The sequence below is a fragment of the Salvelinus alpinus genome, chromosome 23 (genome assembly GCF_045679555.1).
Source record: "Salvelinus alpinus chromosome 23, SLU_Salpinus.1, whole genome shotgun sequence".
Lineage (NCBI taxonomy): Eukaryota > Metazoa > Chordata > Actinopteri > Salmoniformes > Salmonidae > Salvelinus > Salvelinus alpinus.
This window is the reverse complement of record NC_092108.1, coordinates 1283696-1306684: the sequence shown is the minus strand read 5'-3', so window position 1 is coordinate 1306684 and position 22989 is coordinate 1283696. Positions and strand designations below refer to the sequence as shown.

Genomic DNA, 22989 nt, shown 5'->3' with positions numbered 1-22989 from the left:
ACAAACGCATAAATAAATTTAACATTGCCCACAAGTAGGCGTCATTTGTCCGTCCAAACAATTATACAAAAAATAAACAATCATAACACACAATAAAATAACTTGTACACAAATTAAATGTAGATAATATTTTTCTAAAACAAACCTTACATGAATATAATATTCCTTTGGAGTGTGTTGATCTGGAGCAGTAATGGTGGTGTAAGGTAGAGCCCTGGGGGGATGGAGACTTAAGGGAGTAGAGCCACTGTGGAATAGAGAGCTGGGACCGTAGAGGCCTAGGTGGAGTACCCTCAGGACCGTAGAGCCCTAGGTGGAGTAGAACCCTCAGGACCGTAGAGGCCTAGGTGGAGTAGAACCCTCAGGACCGTAGAGCCCTAGGTGGAGTAGAACCCTCAGGACCGTAGAGGCCTAGGTGGAGTAGAACCCTCAGGACCGTAGAGCCCTAGGTGGAGTAGAACCCTCAGGACCGTAGAGGCCTAGGTGGAGTAGAACCCTCAGGACCGTAGAGCCCTAGGTGGAGTAGAACCCTCAGGACCGTAGAGGCCTAGGTGGAGTAGAACCCTCAGGACCGTAGAGCCCTAGGTGGAGTAGAACCCTCAGGACCGTAGAGGCCTAGGTGGAGTAGAACCCTCAGGACCGTAGAGCCCTAGGTGGAGTAGAACCCTCAGGACCGTAGAGGCCTAGGTGGAGTAGAACCCTCAGGACCGTAGAGCCCTAGGTGGAGTAGAACCCTCAGGACCGTAGAGGCCTAGGTGGAGTAGAACCCTCAGGACCGTAGAGCCCTAGGTGGAGTAGAACCCTCAGGACCGTAGAGCCCTAGGTGGAGTAGAACCCTCAGGACCGTAGAGCCCTAGGTGGAGAACCCTCAGGACCGTAGAGGCCTAGGTGGAGAACCCTCAGGACCGTAGAGCCCTAGGTGGAGTAGAACCCTCAGGACCGTAGAACCCTAGGTGGAGTAGAACCCTCAGGACCGTAGAGCCCTAGGTGGAGTAGAACCCTCAGGACAGTAGAGCCCTAGGTGGAGTAGAACCCTCAGGACCGTAGAGCCCTAGGTGGAGTAGAACCCTCAGGACAGTAGAGCCCTAGGTGGAGTAGAACCCTTAGAACAGCAGAGACCTAGGCGGAATAGAGCCCTCGGTAGAGTAGAGCCCTCACCCTCAGAGGAGCTGAGCCCAGTAGAATAGAGCCTTCAGTGTCTTTAGTCACATGCTCTACACTCCTGGAGAGCTACTGGGTGTGCAGGCAGTTATAGCACACCTAATAGCTCTCTAGGAGGAAGGTTGGCCACCCCTTCTCTACACTAACATTCAAACCAAATGAAAATGAGAAAAGAGAGACGAACCCAGGTTTGGGTTAAGACTCTAGAACTCAGAGTGTTGACTTAGGACTCGGTGACCTACTCTGAGAGTGCTGAGTTAGGACTCAGGGGCCTGCTCTGAGAGTGCAGAGTTAGGACTCAGGGGCCTGCTCTGAGAGTGCAGAGTTAGGACTCAGGGGGTTGCTCTGAGAGTGCTGAGTTAGGACTCAGGGGCCTGCTCTGAGAGTGCAGAGTTAGGACTCAGGGGCCTGCTCTGAGAGTGCAGAGTTAGGACTCAGGGGCCTGCTCTGAGAGTGCTGAGTTAGGACTCAGGGGCCTGCTCTGAGAGGGAGTTGAGCAGGTTCTTGTAGGCGTGTGAGTTCATGTATCGGGGGTAGGAGTCTCTTTGCATCAGCGTGTAGATCTGCACCTGAGCATCAACGAAGGTCTGGGACGACGGCTCCAACATGTTCTTGTTGATCACCTCCCGAACACGGGAGTCCAGACTCACCTGGGGAAACACAGCATGGATAGACTAGATACATATAATATCACATGAAGAAGAAGAAGAAGGAGGAGAAGTCTCACTCACCTCTTTGGGTGAGAGGATGGAGATAAAGTCCTCGTAGATGACCCGTGCCTTCTCCTCAATGGAGGTCTTGTTGGTTTCCTTGGTGAACTCCTCACAAGCCAGCCAGAACAACATGTTCTCCTCACTGAACTCTGTACACAGGAACAACCTAAATGCCACTCGGCCAGCAGCGCACGACATCAGTCGGTCAAACGACTGGGCCCAGGAACGGACCTCCTCCAGAGTGGGAGGCGGGCTGCTGAGAACACGTACCAATCAGAGAACAACAGCAGGCACAAGACTGCACCAGACGTACAGGGGCTGACACAGCTTCACCAACACCAGGTAGGGCACTAACACACCAGACGTACAGGGGCTGACACAGCTTCACCAACACCAGGTAGGGCACTAACACACCAGACGTACAGGGGCTGACACAGCTTCACCAACACCAGGTAGGGCACTAACACACCAGACGTACAGGGGCTGACACAGCTTCACCAACACCAGGTAGGTCACTAACACAGTGGACGTACAGGGGCTGACACAGCTTCACCAACACCAGGTAAGGCACTAACACAGCTTCACCAACACCAGGTAAGGCACTAACACAGTTTCACCAACACCAGGTATGGCACTAACACAGCTTCACCAACACCAGGTAAGGCACTAACACATCTTCACCAACACCAGGTAAGGCACTAACACAGCCTCACCAACACCAGGTATGACACTAACACACTGAACTTACAGGGGCTGACACAGCTTCACCAACACCAGGTATGGCACTAACACATCTTCACCAACACCAGGTAAGGCACTAACACAGCTTCACCAACACCAGGTAAGGCACTAACACAGCTTCACCAACACCAGGTAAGGCACTAACACACTGCTAACCATTAAGCCCTTGATCAGTTATCCAATGTACTAATGCAGGGCTACAAACTTGGACTGGAGGTGAGCAACTCAACAGAACTCAACAGAAATAGTGCTGTGACTAACCTGTCCTCGCAGTCGGCCGTCCCCTCAGCCTTGAGGTCGTAGGACGCCCGCCGGTTCCTCTCCTCACGCTCCTCGTTCCTACAGAACGGTGGGCAACAGGACAGAGATCAGACTACATCTAGTAGTGAATAGAAATGATGTACCAGTCAGGAGATTACACAATTCTTCACTGACCCCATCAACCTCATAATGATGCACATAGAGTCAACTGTGTGATGATGTACTATATGGTGATGTACTGTAGTGTACTATATGGTGATGTACTGTAGTGTACTATAGGGTGATGTACTGTAGTGTACTATAGGGTGATGTACTGTAGTGTACTATAGGGTGATGTAGTGTAGTGTACTATAGGGTGATGTACTGTAGTGTACTATAGGGTGATGTAGTGTACTATAGGGTGATGTACTGTAGTGTACTATAGGGTGATGTACTATAGGGTGATGTACTGTAGTGTACTATAGGGTGATGTACTATAGGGTGATGTACTGTAGTGTACTATAGGGTGATGTACTGTAGTGTACTATAGGGTGATGTACTGTAGTGTACTATAGGGTGATGTAGTGTAGTGTACTATAGGGTGATGTACTGTAGTGTACTATAGGGTGATGTACTATAGGGTGATGTACTGTAGTGTACTATAGGGTGATGTACTGTAGTGTACTATAGGGTGATGTACTATAGGGTGATGTACTATAGGGTGATGTACTGTAGTGTACTATAGGGTGATGTACTGTAGTGTACTATAGGGTGATGTAGTGTACTATAGGGTGATGTACTATAGGGTGATGTACTGTACTGTACTATAGGGTGATGTACTGTAGTGTACTATAGGGTGATGTACTGTAGTGTACTATAGGGTGATGTACTATAGGGTGATGTACTGTAGTGTACTATAGGGTGATGTACTGTAGTGTACTATAGGATGATGTACTGTAGTGTACTATAGGGTGATGTAGTGTACTATAGGGTGATGTACTGTAGTGTACTATAGGGTGATGTACTGTAGTGTACTATAGGGTGATGTACTGTAGTGTACTATAGGGTGATGTACTGTAGTGTACTATAGGGTGATGTACTGTAGTGTACTATAGGGTGATGTACTGTAGTGTACTATAGGGTGATGTGCTGTAGTGTACTATAGGGTGATGTACTGTAGTGTACTATGGGGTGATGTACTGTAGTGTACTATAGGGTGATGTAGTGTACTATAGGGTGATGTACTGTAGTGTACTATATGGTGATGTACTGTAGTGTACTATAGGGTGATGTACTGTAGTGTATTGTAGGGTGATGTACTGTAGTGTACTATAGGGTGATGTACTGTAGTGTACTATATGGTGATGTACTGTAGTGTACTATAGGGTGATGTAGTGTACTATAGGGTGATGTACTGTAGTGTACTATAGGGTGATGTAGTGTATTGTAGGGTGATGTACTGTAGTGTACTATAGGGTGATGTACTGTAGTGTACTATATGGTGATGTACTGTAGTGTACTATAGGGTGATGTACTGTAGTGTACTATATGGTGATGTACTGTAGTGTACTATAGGGTGATGTAGTGTACTATAGGGTGATGTACTGTAGTGTACTATAGGGTGATGTAGTGTATTGTAGGGTGATGTACTGTAGTGTACTATAGGGTGATGTACTGTAGTGTACTATATGGTGATGTACTGTAGTGTACTATAGGGTGATGTACTGTAGTGTACTATATGGTGATGTACTGTAGTGTACTATAGGGTTATGTAGTGTATTGTACTATAGGGTGATGTAGTGTATTGTAGGGTGATGTACTGTAGTGTACTATAGGGTGATGTACTGTAGTGTACTATAGGGTGATGTAGTGTATTGTAGGGTGATGTACTATAGGGTGATGTACTGTAGTGTACTATAGGGTGATGCAGTGTATTGTAGGGTGATGTAGTGTATTGTACTATAGGGTGATGTACTGTAGTGTACTATAGGGTGATGTACTGTAGTGTACTATAGGGTGATGTAGTGTACTATAGGGTGATGTACTCTAGTGTACTATAGGGTGATGTACTGTAGTGTACTATAGGGTGATGTAGTGTATTGTAGGGTGATGTACTGTAGTGTACTATAGGGTGATGTACTGTAGTGTACTATATGGTGATGTACTGTAGTGTACTATAGGGTGATGTCGTGTATTGTAAGGTGATGTACTGTAGTGTATTATAGGGTGATGTACTGTAGTGTACTATAGGGTGATGTACTGTAGTGTACTTTAGGGTGATGTACTGTAGTGTACTATATGGTGATGTACTGTAGTGTACTATATGGTGATGTACTGTAGTGTACTATAGGGTGATGTACTGTAGTGTACTATAGGGTGATGTACTGTAGTGTACTATAGGGTGATGTACTGTAGTGTACTATAGGGTGATGTGATGTAGTGTATTATAGGGTGATGTGCTGTAGTGTACTATAGGGTGATGTACTGTAGTGTACTATAGGGTGATGTACTGTAGTGTACTATAGGGTGATGTACTGTAGTGTACTATAGGGTGATGTAGTGTACTATAGGGTGATGTACTGTAGTGTACTATAGGGTGATGTAGTGTACTATAGGGTGATGTACTGTAGTGTACTATAGGGTACTATGTAGAGTGCTGTACTATAGGGTGATGTACTGTAGTGTACTATAGGGTGATGTACTGTAGTGTACTATAGGGTGATGTACTGTAGTGTACTATAGGGTGATGTACTGTACTATAGGGTGATGTACTGTAGTGTACTATAGGGTGATGTACTATAGGGTGATGTACTGTAGTGTACTATAGGGTGATGTACTGTAGTGTACTATAGGGTGATGTACTATAGGGTGATGTACTGTAGTGTACTATAGGGTGATGTACTGTAGTGTACTATAGGGTGATGTACTGTAGTGTACTATAGGGTGATGTACTGTAGTGTACTATAGGGTGATGTACTATAGGGTGATGTACTGTAGTGTACTATAGGGTGATGTACTATAGGGTGATGTACTGTAGTGTACTATAGGGTGATGTACTGTAGTGTACTATAGGGTGATGTACTATAGGGTGATGTACTGTAGTGTACTATAGGGTGATGTACTATAGGGTGATGTACTGTAGTGTACTATAGGGTGATGTACTGTAGTGTACTATAGGGTGATGTACTATAGGGTGATGTACTGTAGTGTACTATAGGGTGATGTACTGTAGTGTACTATAGGGTGATGTACTGTAGTGTACTATAGGGTGATGTACTATAGGGTGATGTACTGTAGTGTACTATAGGGTGGTGTAGTGTACTATAGGGTGATGTACTGTAGTGTACTATAGGGTGATGTACTGTAGTGTACTATATGGTGATGTACTGTAGTGTACTATAGGGTGATGTACTGTAGTGTACTATAGGGTGATGTACTGTAGTGTACTATAGGGTGATGTACTGTAGTGTACTATAGGGTGATGTAGTGTACTATAGGGTGATGTACTGTAGTGTACTATAGGGTGATGTACTGTAGTGTACTATATGGTGATGTACTGTAGTGTACTATAGGGTGATGTACTGTAGTGTATTGTAGGGTGATGTACTGTAGTGTACTATAGGGTGATGTACTGTAGTGTACTATATGGTGATGTACTGTAGTGTACTATAGGGTGATGTAGTGTACTATAGGGTGATGTACTGTAGTGTACTATAGGGTGATGTACTGTAGTGTACTATAGGGTGATGTACTATAGGGTGATGTACTGTACTGTACTATAGGGTGATGTACTGTACTGTACTATAGGGTGATGTACTGTAGTGTACTATAGGGTGATGTACTGTAGTGTACTATAGGGTGATGTACTATAGGGTGATGTACTGTAGTGTACTATAGGGTGATGTACTGTAGTGTACTATAGGGTGATGTACTGTAGTGTACTATAGGGTGATGTAGTGTACTATAGGGTGATGTACTGTAGTGTACTATAGGGTGATGTACTGTAGTGTACTATAGGGTGATGTACTGTAGTGTACTATAGGGTGATGTACTGTAGTGTACTATAGGGTGATGTACTGTAGTGTACTATAGGGTGATGTACTGTAGTGTACTATAGGGTGATGTGCTGTAGTGTACTATAGGGTGATGTACTGTAGTGTACTATGGGGTGATGTACTGTAGTGTACTATAGGGTGATGTAGTGTACTATAGGGTGATGTACTGTAGTGTACTATATGGTGATGTACTGTAGTGTATTGTAGGGTGATGTACTGTAGTGTACTATAGGGTGATGTACTGTAGTGTACTATAGGGTGATGTAGTGTACTATAGGGTGATGTACTGTAGTGTACTATAGGGTGATGTAGTGTATTGTAGGGTGATGTACTGTAGTGTACTATAGGGTGATGTACTGTAGTGTACTATATGGTGATGTACTGTAGTGTACTATAGGGTGATGTACTGTAGTGTACTATATGGTGATGTACTGTAGTGTACTATAGGGTGATGTAGTGTACTATAGGGTGATGTACTGTAGTGTACTATAGGGTGATGTAGTGTATTGTAGGGTGATGTACTGTAGTGTACTATAGGGTGATGTACTGTAGTGTACTATATGGTGATGTACTGTAGTGTACTATAGGGTGATGTACTGTAGTGTACTATATGGTGATGTACTGTAGTGTACTATAGGGTTATGTAGTGTATTGTACTATAGGGTGATGTAGTGTATTGTAGGGTGATGTACTGTAGTGTACTATAGGGTGATGTACTGTAGTGTACTATAGGGTGATGTAGTGTATTGTAGGGTGATGTACTATAGGGTGATGTACTGTAGTGTACTATAGGGTGATGTAGTGTATTGTAGGGTGATGTAGTGTATTGTACTATAGGGTGATGTACTGTAGTGTACTATAGGGTGATGTACTGTAGTGTACTATAGGGTGATGTAGTGTACTATAGGGTGATGTACTGTAGTGTACTATAGGGTGATGTACTGTAGTGTACTATAGGGTGATGTAGTGTATTGTAGGGTGATGTACTGTAGTGTACTATAGGGTGATGTACTGTAGTGTACTATATGGTGATGTACTGTAGTGTACTATAGGGTGATGTAGTGTACTATAGGGTGATGTACTGTAGTGTACTACAGGGTGATGTAGTGTATTGTAGGGTGATGTACTGTAGTGTACTATAGGGTGATGTACTGTAGTGTACTATATGGTGATGTACTGTAGTGTACTATAGGGTGATGTACTGTAGTGTACTATATGGTGATGTACTGTAGTGTACTATAGGGTGATGTAGTGTACTATAGGGTGATGTACTGTAGTGTACTATAGGGTGATGTACTGTAGTGTACTATAGGGTGATGTACTGTAGTGTACTATAGGGTGATGTACTATAGGGTGATGTACTGTAGTGTACTATAGGGTGATGTACTATAGGGTGATGTACTGTAGTGTACTATAGGGTGATGTACTGTAGTGTACTATAGGGTGATGTACTATAGGGTGATGTACTGTAGTGTACTATAGGGTGATGTACTATAGGGTGATGTACTGTAGTGTACTATAGGGTGATGTACTGTAGTGTACTATAGGGTGATGTACTATAGGGTGATGTACTGTAGTGTACTATAGGGTGATGTACTGTAGTGTACTATAGGGTGATGTACTGTAGTGTACTATAGGGTGATGTACTATAGGGTGATGTACTGTAGTGTACTATAGGGTGATGTAGTGTACTATAGGGTGATGTACTGTAGTGTACTATAGGGTGATGTACTGTAGTGTACTATATGGTGATGTACTGTAGTGTACTATAGGGTGATGTACTGTAGTGTACTATAGGGTGATGTACTGTAGTGTACTATAGGGTGATGTACTGTAGTGTACTATAGGGTGATGTAGTGTACTATAGGGTGATGTACTGTAGTGTACTATAGGGTGATGTACTGTAGTGTACTATATGGTGATGTACTGTAGTGTACTATAGGGTGATGTACTGTAGTGTATTGTAGGGTGATGTACTGTAGTGTACTATAGGGTGATGTACTGTAGTGTACTATATGGTGATGTACTGTAGTGTACTATAGGGTGATGTAGTGTACTATAGGGTGATGTACTGTAGTGTACTATAGGGTGATGTACTGTAGTGTACTATAGGGTGATGTACTATAGGGTGATGTACTGTACTGTACTATAGGGTGATGTACTGTACTGTACTATAGGGTGATGTACTGTAGTGTACTATAGGGTGATGTACTGTAGTGTACTATAGGGTGATGTACTATAGGGTGATGTACTGTAGTGTACTATAGGGTGATGTACTGTAGTGTACTATAGGGTGATGTACTGTAGTGTACTATAGGGTGATGTAGTGTACTATAGGGTGATGTACTGTAGTGTACTATAGGGTGATGTACTGTAGTGTACTATAGGGTGATGTACTGTAGTGTACTATAGGGTGATGTACTGTAGTGTACTATAGGGTGATGTACTGTAGTGTACTATAGGGTGATGTACTGTAGTGTACTATAGGGTGATGTGCTGTAGTGTACTATAGGGTGATGTACTGTAGTGTACTATGGGGTGATGTACTGTAGTGTACTATAGGGTGATGTAGTGTACTATAGGGTGATGTACTGTAGTGTACTATATGGTGATGTACTGTAGTGTATTGTAGGGTGATGTACTGTAGTGTACTATAGGGTGATGTACTGTAGTGTACTATAGGGTGATGTAGTGTACTATAGGGTGATGTACTGTAGTGTACTATAGGGTGATGTAGTGTATTGTAGGGTGATGTACTGTAGTGTACTATAGGGTGATGTACTGTAGTGTACTATATGGTGATGTACTGTAGTGTACTATAGGGTGATGTACTGTAGTGTACTATATGGTGATGTACTGTAGTGTACTATAGGGTGATGTAGTGTACTATAGGGTGATGTACTGTAGTGTACTATAGGGTGATGTAGTGTATTGTAGGGTGATGTACTGTAGTGTACTATAGGGTGATGTACTGTAGTGTACTATATGGTGATGTACTGTAGTGTACTATAGGGTGATGTACTGTAGTGTACTATATGGTGATGTACTGTAGTGTACTATAGGGTTATGTAGTGTATTGTACTATAGGGTGATGTAGTGTATTGTAGGGTGATGTACTGTAGTGTACTATAGGGTGATGTACTGTAGTGTACTATAGGGTGATGTAGTGTATTGTAGGGTGATGTACTATAGGGTGATGTACTGTAGTGTACTATAGGGTGATGTAGTGTATTGTAGGGTGATGTAGTGTATTGTACTATAGGGTGATGTACTGTAGTGTACTATAGGGTGATGTACTGTAGTGTACTATAGGGTGATGTAGTGTACTATAGGGTGATGTACTGTAGTGTACTATAGGGTGATGTACTGTAGTGTACTATAGGGTGATGTAGTGTATTGTAGGGTGATGTACTGTAGTGTACTATAGGGTGATGTACTGTAGTGTACTATATGGTGATGTACTGTAGTGTACTATAGGGTGATGTAGTGTACTATAGGGTGATGTACTGTAGTGTACTACAGGGTGATGTAGTGTATTGTAGGGTGATGTACTGTAGTGTACTATAGGGTGATGTACTGTAGTGTACTATATGGTGATGTACTGTAGTGTACTATAGGGTGATGTACTGTAGTGTACTATATGGTGATGTACTGTAGTGTACTATAGGGTGATGTAGTGTACTATAGGGTGATGTACTGTAGTGTACTATAGGGTGATGTAGTGTATTGTAGGGTGATGTACTGTAGTGTACTATAGGGTGATGTACTGTAGTGTACTATATGTTGATGTACTGTAGTGTACTATAGGGTGATGTACTGTAGTGTACTATATGGTGATGTACTGTAGTGTACTATAGGGTTATGTAGTGTATTGTACTATAGGGTGATGTAGTGTATTGTAGGGTGATGTACTGTAGTGTACTATAGGGTGATGTACTGTAGTGTACTATAGGGTGATGTAGTGTATTGTAGGGTGATGTACTATAGGGTGATGTACTGTAGTGTACTATAGGGTGATGCAGTGTATTGTAGGGTGATGTAGTGTATTGTACTATAGGGTGATGTACTGTAGTGTACTATAGGGTGATGTACTGTAGTGTACTATAGGGTGATGTAGTGTACTATAGGGTGATGTACTCTAGTGTACTATAGGGTGATGTACTGTAGTGTACTATAGGGTGATGTAGTGTATTGTAGGGTGATGTACTGTAGTGTACTATAGGGTGATGTACTGTAGTGTACTATATGGTGATGTACTGTAGTGTACTATAGGGTGATGTCGTGTATTGTAAGGTGATGTACTGTAGTGTATTATAGGGTGATGTACTGTAGTGTACTATAGGGTGATGTACTGTAGTGTACTTTAGGGTGATGTACTGTAGTGTACTATATGGTGATGTACTGTAGTGTACTATATGGTGATGTACTGTAGTGTACTATAGGGTGATGTACTGTAGTGTACTATAGGGTGATGTACTGTAGTGTACTATAGGGTGATGTACTGTAGTGTACTATAGGGTGATGTGATGTAGTGTATTATAGGGTGATGTGCTGTAGTGTACTATAGGGTGATGTACTGTAGTGTACTATAGGGTGATGTACTGTAGTGTACTATAGGGTGATGTACTGTAGTGTACTATAGGGTGATGTAGTGTACTATAGGGTGATGTACTGTAGTGTACTATAGGGTGATGTAGTGTACTATAGGGTGATGTACTGTAGTGTACTATAGGGTACTATGTAGAGTGCTGTACTATAGGGTGATGTACTGTAGTGTACTATAGGGTGATGTACTGTAGTGTACTATAGGGTGATGTACTGTAGTGTACTATAGGGTGATGTACTGTACTATAGGGTGATGTACTGTAGTGTACTATAGGGTGATGTACTATAGGGTGATGTACTGTAGTGTACTATAGGGTGATGTACTGTAGTGTACTATAGGGTGATGTACTATAGGGTGATGTACTGTAGTGTACTATAGGGTGATGTACTGTAGTGTACTATAGGGTGATGTACTGTAGTGTACTATAGGGTGATGTACTGTAGTGTACTATAGGGTGATGTACTATAGGGTGATGTACTGTAGTGTACTATAGGGTGATGTACTATAGGGTGATGTACTGTAGTGTACTATAGGGTGATGTACTGTAGTGTACTATAGGGTGATGTACTATAGGGTGATGTACTGTAGTGTACTATAGGGTGATGTACTATAGGGTGATGTACTGTAGTGTACTATAGGGTGATGTACTGTAGTGTACTATAGGGTGATGTACTATAGGGTGATGTACTGTAGTGTACTATAGGGTGATGTACTGTAGTGTACTATAGGGTGATGTAGTGTATTGTAGGGTGATGTACTGTAGTGTACTATAGGGTGATGTACTGTAGTGTACTATATGGTGATGTACTGTAGTGTACTATAGGGTGATGTACTGTAGTGTACTATATGGTGATGTACTGTAGTGTACTATAGGGTTATGTAGTGTATTGTACTATAGGGTGATGTAGTGTATTGTAGGGTGATGTACTGTAGTGTACTATAGGGTGATGTACTGTAGTGTACTATAGGGTGATGTAGTGTATTGTAGGGTGATGTACTATAGGGTGATGTACTGTAGTGTACTATAGGGTGATGTAGTGTATTGTAGGGTGATGTAGTGTATTGTACTATAGGGTGATGTACTGTAGTGTACTATAGGGTGATGTACTGTAGTGTACTATAGGGTGATGTAGTGTACTATAGGGTGATGTACTGTAGTGTACTATAGGGTGATGTACTGTAGTGTACTATAGGGTGATGTAGTGTATTGTAGGGTGATGTACTGTAGTGTACTATAGGGTGATGTACTGTAGTGTACTATATGGTGATGTACTGTAGTGTACTATAGGGTGATGTAGTGTACTATAGGGTGATGTACTGTAGTGTACTATAGGGTGATGTAGTGTATTGTAGGGTGATGTACTGTAGTGTACTATAGGGTGATGTACTGTAGTGTACTATATGGTGATGTACTGTAGTGTACTATAGGGTGATGTACTGTAGTGTACTATATGGTGATGTACTGTAGTGTACTATAGGGTGATGTAGTGTACTATAGGGTGATGTACTGTAGTGTACTATAGGGTGATGTAGTGTATTGTAGGGTGATGTACTGTAGTGTACTATAGGGTGATGTACTGTAGTGTACTATATGTTGATGTACTGTAGTGTACTATAGGGTGATGTACTGTAGTGTACTATATGGTGATGTACTGTAGTGTACTATAGGGTTATGTAGTGTATTGTACTATAGGGTGATGTAGTGTATTGTAGGGTGATGTACTGTAGTGTACTATAGGGTGATGTACTGTAGTGTACTATAGGGTGATGTAGTGTATTGTAGGGTGATGTACTATAGGGTGATGTACTGTAGTGTACTATAGGGTGATGCAGTGTATTGTAGGGTGATGTAGTATATTGTACTATAGGGTGATGTACTGTAGTGTACTATAGGGTGATGTACTGTAGTGTACTATAGGGTGATGTAGTGTACTATAGGGTGATGTACTCTAGTGTACTATAGGGTGATGTACTGTAGTGTACTATAGGGTGATGTAGTGTATTGTAGGGTGATGTACTGTAGTGTACTATAGGGTGATGTACTGTAGTGTACTATATGGTGATGTACTGTAGTGTACTATAGGGTGATGTCGTGTATTGTAAGGTGATGTACTGTAGTGTATTATAGGGTGATGTACTGTAGTGTACTATAGGGTGATGTACTGTAGTGTACTTTAGGGTGATGTACTGTAGTGTACTATATGGTGATGTACTGTAGTGTACTATATGGTGATGTACTGTAGTGTACTATAGGGTGATGTACTGTAGTGTACTATAGGGTGATGTACTGTAGTGTACTATAGGGTGATGTACTGTAGTGTACTATAGGGTGATGTGATGTAGTGTATTATAGGGTGATGTGCTGTAGTGTACTATAGGGTGATGTCCTGTAGTGTACTATAGGGTGATGTACTGTAGTGTACTATAGGGTGATGTACTGTAGTGTACTATAGGGTGATGTAGTGTACTATAGGGTGATGTACTGTAGTGTACTATAGGGTGATGTAGTGTACTATAGGGTGATGTACTGTAGTGAACTATAGGGTACTATGTAGAGTGCTGTACTATAGGGTGATGTACTGTAGTGTACTATAGGGTGATGTACTGTAGTGTACTATAGGGTGATGTACTGTAGTGTACTATAGGGTGATGTACTGTACTATAGGGTGATGCACTGTAGTGTACTATAGGGTGATGTACTATAGGGTGATGTACTGTAGTGTACTATAGGGTGATGTACTGTAGTGTACTATAGGGTGATGTACTATAGGGTGATGTACTGTAGTGTACTATAGGGTGATGTACTGTAGTGTACTATAGGGTGATGTACTGTAGTGTACTATAGGGTGATGTACTGTAGTGTACTATAGGGTGATGTACTATAGGGTGATGTACTGTAGTGTACTATAGGGTGATGTACTATAGGGTGATGTACTGTAGTGTACTATAGGGTGATGTACTGTAGTGTACTATAGGGTGATGTACTATAGGGTGATGTACTGTAGTGTACTATAGGGTGATGTACTATAGGGTGATGTACTGTAGTGTACTATAGGGTGATGTACTATAGGGTGATGTACTGTAGTGTACTATAGGGTGATGTACTGTAGTGTACTATAGGGTGATGTACTGTAGTGTACTATAGGGTGATGTACTATAGGGTGATGTACTGTAGTGTACTATAGGGTGATGTAGTGTACTATAGGGTGATGTACTGTAGTGTACTATAGGGTGATGTACTGTAGTGTACTATATGGTGATGTACTGTAGTGTACTATAGGGTGATGTACTGTAGTGTACTATAGGGTGATGTACTGTAGTGTACTATAGGGTGATGTACTGTAGTGTACTATAGGGTGATGTAGTGTACTATAGGGTGATGTACTGTAGTGTACTATAGGGTGATGTACTGTAGTGTACTATATGGTGATGTACTGTAGTGTACTATAGGGTGATGTACTGTAGTGTATTGTAGGGTGATGTACTGTAGTGTACTATAGGGTGATGTACTGTAGTGTACTATATGGTGATGTACTGTAGTGTACTATAGGGTGATGTAGTGTACTATAGGGTGATGTACTGTAGTGTACTATAGGGTGATGTACTGTAGTGTACTATAGGGTGATGTACTATAGGGTGATGTACTGTACTGTACTATAGGGTGATGTACTGTAGTGTACTATATGGTGATGTACTGTAGTGTACTATATGGTGATGTACTGTAGTGTACTATAGGGTGATGTACTGTAGTGTACTATAGGGTGATGTACTGTAGTGTACTATAGGGTGATGTACTGTAGTGTACTATAGGGTGATGTGATGTAGTGTATTATAGGGTGATGTGCTGTAGTGTACTATAGGGTGATGTACTGTAGTGTACTATAGGGTGATGTACTGTAGTGTACTATAGGGTGATGTACTGTAGTGTACTATAGGGTGATGTACTGTAGTGTACTATAGGGTGATGTACTGTAGTGTACTATAGGGTGATGTAGTGTACTATAGGGTGATGTACTGTAGTGTACTATAGGGTGATGTACTGTAGTGTACTATAGGGTGATGTACTGTAGTGTACTATAGGGTGATGTACTGTAGTGCACTATAGGGTGATGTACTGTAGTGTACTATAGGGTGATGTACTGTAGTGTACTATAGGGTGATGTACTGTAGTGTACTATAGGGTGATGTGCTGTAGTGTACTATAGGGTGATGTACTGTAGTGTACTATGGGGTGATGTACTGTAGTGTACTATAGGGTGATGTAGTGTACTATAGGGTGATGTACTGTAGTGTACTATATGGTGATGTACTGTAGTGTATTGTAGGGTGATGTACTGTAGTGTACTATAGGGTGATGTACTGTAGTGTACTATAGGGTGATGTAGTGTACTATAGGGTGATGTACTGTAGTGTACTATAGGGTGATGTAGTGTATTGTAGGGTGATGTACTGTAGTGTACTATAGGGTGATGTACTGTAGTGTACTATATGGTGATGTACTGTAGTGTACTATAGGGTGATGTACTGTAGTGTACTATATGGTGATGTACTGTAGTGTACTATAGGGTGATGTAGTGTACTATAGGGTGATGTACTGTAGTGTACTATAGGGTGATGTAGTGTATTGTAGGGTGATGTACTGTAGTGTACTATAGGGTGATGTACTGTAGTGTACTATATGGTGATGTACTGTAGTGTACTATAGGGTGATGTACTGTAGTGTACTATATGGTGATGTACTGTAGTGTACTATAGGGTTATGTAGTGTATTGTACTATAGGGTGATGTAGTGTATTGTAGGGTGATGTACTGTAGTGTACTATAGGGTGATGTACTGTAGTGTACTATAGGGTGATGTAGTGTATTGTAGGGTGATGTACTATAGGGTGATGTACTGTAGTGTACTATAGGGTGATGTAGTGTATTGTAGGGTGATGTAGTGTATTGTACTATAGGGTGATGTACTGTAGTGTACTATAGGGTGATGTACTGTAGTGTACTATAGGGTGATGTAGTGTACTATAGGGTGATGTACTGTAGTGTACTATAGGGTGATGTACTGTAGTGTACTATAGGGTGATGTAGTGTATTGTAGGGTGATGTACTGTAGTGTACTATAGGGTGATGTACTGTAGTGTACTATATGGTGATGTACTGTAGTGTACTATAGGGTGATGTCGTGTATTGTAAGGTGATGTACTGTAGTGTATTATAGGGTGATGTACTGTAGTGTACTATAGGGTGATGTACTGTAGTGTACTTTAGGGTGATGTACTGTAGTGTACTATATGGTGATGTACTGTAGTGTACTATATGGTGATGTACTGTAGTGTACTATAGGGTGATGTACTGTAGTGTACTATAGGGTGATGTACTGTAGTGTACTATAGGGTGATGTGATGTAGTGTATTATAGGGTGATGTGCTGTAGTGTACTATAGGGTGATGTACTGTAGTGTACTATAGGGTGATGTACTGTAGTGTACTATAGGGTGATGTACTGTAGTGTACTATAGGGTGATGTAGTGTACTATAGGGTGATGTACTGTAGTGTACTATAGGGTGATGTAGTGTACTATAGGGTGATGTACTGTAGTGTACTATAGGGTACTATGTAGAGTGCTGTACTATAGGGTGATGTACTGTAGTGTACTATAGGGTGATGTACTGTAGTGTACTATAGGGTGATGTACTGTACTATAGGGTGATGTACTGTAGTGTACTATAGGGTGATGTACTATAGGGTGATGTACTGTAGTGTACTATAGGGTGATGTACTGTAGTGTACTATAGGGTGATGTACTATAGGGTGATGTACTGTAGTGTACTATAGGGTGATGTACTGTAGTGTACTATAGGGTGATGTACTGTAGTGTACTATAGGGTGATGTACTGTAGTGTACTATAGGGAGATGTACTGTAGTGTACTATAGGGTGATGTACTATAGGGTGATGTACTGTAGTGTACTATAGGGTGATGTACTGTAGTGTACTATAGGGTGATGTACTGTAGTGTACTATAGGGTGATGTACTGTAGTGTACTATAGGGTGATGTACTGTACTATAGGGTGATGTACTGTAGTGTACTATAGGGTGATGTACTATAGGGTGATGTACTGTAGTGTACTATAGGGTGATGTACTGTAGTGTACTATAGGGTGATGTACTATAGGGTGATGTACTGTAGTGTACTATAGGGTGATGTACTGTAGTGTACTATAGGGTGATGTACTGTAGTGTACTATAGGGTGATGTACTGTAGTGTACTATAGGGAGATGTACTGTAGTGTACTATAGGGTGATGTACTATAGGGTGATGTACTGTAGTGTACTATAGGGTGATGTACTATAGGGTGATGTACTGTAGTGTACTATAGGGTGATGTACTGTAGTGTACTATAGGGTGATGTACTATAGGGTGATGTACTGTAGTGTACTATAGGGTGATGTACTGTAGTGTACTATAGGGTGATGTACTGTAGTGTACTATAGGGTGATGTACTATAGGGTGATGTACTGTAGTGTACTATAGGGTGATGTACTGTAGTGTACTATAGGGTGATGTACTGTAGTGTACTATAGGGTGATGTACTATAGGGTGATGTACTGTAGTGTACTATAGGGTGATGTACTGTAGTGTACTATAGGGTGATGTACTGTAGTGTACTATAGGGTGATGTAGTGTACTATAGGGTGATGTACTGTAGTGTACTATAGGGTGATGTACTGTAGTGTACTATAGGGTGATGTACTGTAGTGTACTATAGGGTGATGTACTGTAGTGTACTATAGGGTGATGTACTGTAGTGTACTATAGGGTGATGTACTGTAGTGTACTATAGGGAGATGTGCTGTAGTGTACTATAGGGTGATGTACTGTAGTGTACTATAGGGTGATGTAGTGTACTATAGGGTGATGTACTGTAGTGTACTATAGGGTGATGTACTGTAGTGTACTATATGGTGATGTACTGTAGTGTACTATAGGGTGATGTACTGTAGTGTATTGTAGGGTGATGTACTGTAGTGTACTATAGGGTGATGTACTGTAGTGTACTATATGGTGATGTACTGTAGTGTACTATAGGGTGATGTAGTGTACTATAGGGTGATGTACTGTAGTGTACTATAGGGTGATGTAGTGTATTGTAGGGTGATGTACTGTAGTGTACTATAGGGTGATGTACTGTAGTGTACTATATGGTGATGTACTGTAGTGTACTATATGGTGATGTACTGTAGTGTACTATAGGGTGATGTAGTGTACTATAGGGTGATGTACTGTAGTGTACTATAGGGTGATGTAGTGTATTGTAGGGTGATGTACTGTAGTGTACTATAGGGTGATGTACTGTAGTGTACTATATGGTGATGTACTGTAGTGTACTATAGGGTGATGTACTGTAGTGGACTATATGGTGATGCACTGTAGTGTACTATAGGGTGATGTACTGTAGTGTACTATAGGGTGATGTACTGTAGTGTACTATATGGTGATGTACTGTAGTGTACTATAGGGTGATGTAGTGTACTATAGGGTGATGTACTGTAGTGTACTATAGGGTGATGTACTGTAGTGTACTATAGGGTGATGTACTATAGGGTGATGTACTGTACTGTACTATAGGGTGATGTACTGTAGTGTACTATAGGGTGATGTACTGTAGTGTACTATAGGGTGATGTACTATAGGGTGATGTACTGTAGTGTACTATAGGGTGATGTACTGTAGTGTACTATAGGGTGATGTACTGTAGTGTACTATAGGGTGATGTAGTGTACTATAGGGTGATGTACTGTAGTGTACTATAGGGTGATGTACTGTAGTGTACTATAGGGTGATGTACTGTAGTGTACTATAGGGTGATGTACTGTAGTGTACTATAGGGTGATGTACTGTAGTGTACTATAGGGTGATGTACTGTAGTGTACTATAGGGTGATGTACTGTAGTGTACTATAGGGTGATGTGCTGTAGTGTACTATAGGGTGATGTACTGTAGTGTACTATGGGGTGATGTACTGTAGTGTACTATAGGGTGATGTAGTGTACTATAGGGTGATGTACTGTAGTGTACTATATGGTGATGTACTGTAGTGTATTGTAGGGTGATGTACTGTAGTGTACTATAGGGTGATGTACTGTAGTGTACTATAGGGTGATGTAGTGTACTATAGGGTGATGTACTGTAGTGTACTATAGGGTGATGTAGTGTATTGTAGGGTGATGTACTGTAGTGTACTATAGGGTGATGTACTGTAGTGTACTATATGGTGATGTACTGTAGTGTACTATAGGGTGATGTACTGTAGTGTACTATATGGTGATGTACTGTAGTGTACTATAGGGTGATGTAGTGTACTATAGGGTGATGTACTGTAGTGTACTATAGGGTGATGTAGTGTATTGTAGGGTGATGTACTGTAGTGTACTATAGGGTGATGTACTGTAGTGTACTATATGGTGATGTACTGTAGTGTACTATAGGGTGATGTACTGTAGTGTACTATATGGTGATGTACTGTAGTGTACTATAGGGTTATGTAGTGTATTGTACTATAGGGTGATGTAGTGTATTGTAGGGTGATGTACTGTAGTGTACTATAGGGTGATGTACTGTAGTGTACTATAGGGTGATGTAGTGTATTGTAGGGTGATGTACTATAGGGTGATGTACTGTAGTGTACTATAGGGTGATGTAGTGTATTGTAGGGTGATGTAGTGTATTGTACTATAGGGTGATGTACTGTAGTGTACTATAGGGTGATGTACTGTAGTGTACTATAGGGTGATGTAGTGTACTATAGGGTTATGTACTGTAGTGTACTATAGGGTGATGTACTGTAGTGTACTATAGGGTGATGTAGTGTATTGTAGGGTGATGTACTGTAGTGTACTATAGGGTGATGTACTGTAGTGTACTATATGGTGATGTACTGTAGTGTACTATAGGGTGATGTCGTGTATTGTAAGGTGATGTACTGTAGTGTATTATAGGGTGATGTACTGTAGTGTACTATAGGGTGATGTACTGTAGTGTACTTTAGGGTGATGTACTGTAGTGTACTATATGGTGATGTACTGTAGTGTACTATATGGTGATGTACTGTAGTGTACTATAGGGTGATGTACTGTAGTGTACTATAGGGTGATGTACTGTAGTGTACTATAGGGTGATGTGATGTAGTGTATTATAGGGTGATGTGCTGTAGTGTACTATAGGGTGATGTACTGTAGTGTACTATAGGGTGATGTACTGTAGTGTACTATAGGGTGATGTACTGTAGTGTACTATAGGGTGATGTAGTGTACTATAGGGTGATGTACTGTAGTGTACTATAGGGTGATGTAGTGTACTATAGGGTGATGTACTGTAGTGTACTATAGGGTACTATGTAGAGTGCTGTACTATAGGGTGATGTACTGTAGTGTACTATAGGGTGATGTACTGTAGTGTACTATAGGGTGATGTACTGTACTATAGGGTGATGTACTGTAGTGTACTATAGGGTGATGTACTATAGGGTGATGTACTGTAGTGTACTATAGGGTGATGTACTGTAGTGTACTATAGGGTGATGTACTATAGGGTGATGTACTGTAGTGTACTATAGGGTGATGTACTGTAGTGTACTATAGGGTGATGTACTGTAGTGTACTATAGGGAGATGTACTGTAGTGTACTATAGGGTGATGTACTATAGGGTGATGTACTGTAGTGTACTATAGGGTGATGTACTATAGGGTGATGTACTGTAGTGTACTATAGGGTGATGTACTGTAGTGTACTATAGGGTGATGTACTATAGGGTGATGTACTGTAGTGTACTATAGGGTGATGTACTGTAGTGTACTATAGGGTGATGTACTGTAGTGTACTATAGGGTGATGTACTATAGGGTGATGTACTGTAGTGTACTATAGGGTGATGTACTGTAGTGTACTATAGGGTGATGTACTGTAGTGTACTATAGGGTGATGTACTATAGGGTGATGTACTGTAGTGTACTATAGGGTGATGTACTGTAGTGTACTATAGGGTGATGTACTGTAGTGTACTATAGGGTGATGTAGTGTACTATAGGGTGATGTACTGTAGTGTACTATAGGGTGATGTACTGTAGTGTACTATAGGGTGATGTACTGTAGTGTACTATAGGGTGATGTACTGTAGTGTACTATAGGGTGATGTACTGTAGTGTACTATAGGGTGATGTACTGTAGTGTACTATAGGGTGATGTGCTGTAGTGTACTATAGGGTGATGTACTGTAGTGTACTATAGGGTGATGTAGTGTACTATAGGGTGATGTACTGTAGTGTACTATAGGGTGATGTACTGTAGTGTACTATATGGTGATGTACTGTAGTGTACTATAGGGTGATGTACTGTAGTGTATTGTAGGGTGATGTACTGTAGTGTACTATAGGGTGATGTACTGTAGTGTACTATATGGTGATGTACTGTAGTGTACTATAGGGTGATGTAGTGTACTATAGGGTGATGTACTGTAGTGTACTATAGGGTGATGTAGTGTATTGTAGGGTGATGTACTGTAGTGTACTATAGGGTGATGTACTGTAGTGTACTATATGGTGATGTACTGTAGTGTACTATATGGTGATGTACTGTAGTGTACTATAGGGTGATGTAGTGTACTATAGGGTGATGTACTGTAGTGTACTATAGGGTGATGTAGTGTATTGTAGGGTGATGTACTGTAGTGTACTATAGGGTGATGTACTGTAGTGTACTATATGGTGATGTACTGTAGTGTACTATAGGGTGATGTACTGTAGTGGACTATATGGTGATGCACTGTAGTGTACTATAGGGTGATGTACTGTAGTGTACTATAGGGTGATGTACTGTAGTGTACTATAGGGTGATGTACTGTAGTGTACTATAGGGTGATGTGATGTAGTGTATTATAGGGTGATGTGCTGTAGTGTACTATAGGGTGATGTACTGTAGTGTACTATAGGGTGATGTACTGTAGTGTACTATAGGGTGATGTACTGTAGTGTACTATAGGGTGATGTAGTGTACTATAGGGTGATGTACTGTAGTGTACTATAGGGTGATGTAGTGTACTATAGGGTGATGTACTGTAGTGTACTATAGGGTACTATGTAGAGTGCTGTACTATAGGGTGATGTACTGTAGTGTACTATAGGGTGATGTACTGTAGTGTACTATAGGGTGATGTACTGTACTATAGGGTGATGTACTGTAGTGTATTTTAGGGTGATGTACTGTAGTGTACTATATGGTGATGTACTGTAGTGTACTATATGGTGATGTACTGTAGTGTACTATAGGGTGATGTACTGTAGTGTACTATAGGGTGATGTACTGTAGTGTACTATAGGGTGATGTACTGTAGTGTACTATAGGGTGATGTGATGTAGTGTATTATAGGGTGATGTGCTGTAGTGTACTATAGGGTGATGTACTGTAGTGTACTATAGGG

At 41.3% G+C, this 22989-nt stretch overlaps 1 protein-coding gene across 3 annotated transcripts in view; it reads right to left on the bottom strand.

Moving 5' to 3' along the window:
* Positions 1 to 899: 899 nt before the first annotated feature.
* rgs20 (regulator of G protein signaling 20) overlaps positions 900 to 22989 on the bottom strand; it is an 80005-nt gene continuing 57915 nt past the window's right edge. For 2 of the 3 annotated variants that reach the window (XM_071362812.1, XM_071362811.1), the window contains exons 3-5: positions 2877 to 2954; positions 1893 to 2127; positions 900 to 1811 (exon numbers count right to left, since the gene is read on the bottom strand). In XM_071362812.1, the coding sequence (XP_071218913.1) occupies positions 1623 to 1811; positions 1893 to 2127; positions 2877 to 2954 (502 nt within the window). In that variant the 3' untranslated portion in view covers positions 900 to 1622. Of the gene's footprint in view, positions 1812 to 1892; positions 2131 to 2876; positions 2955 to 22989 lie in introns of all 3 variants that reach the window. The other variant, XM_071362809.1, reaches the window with a different exon arrangement.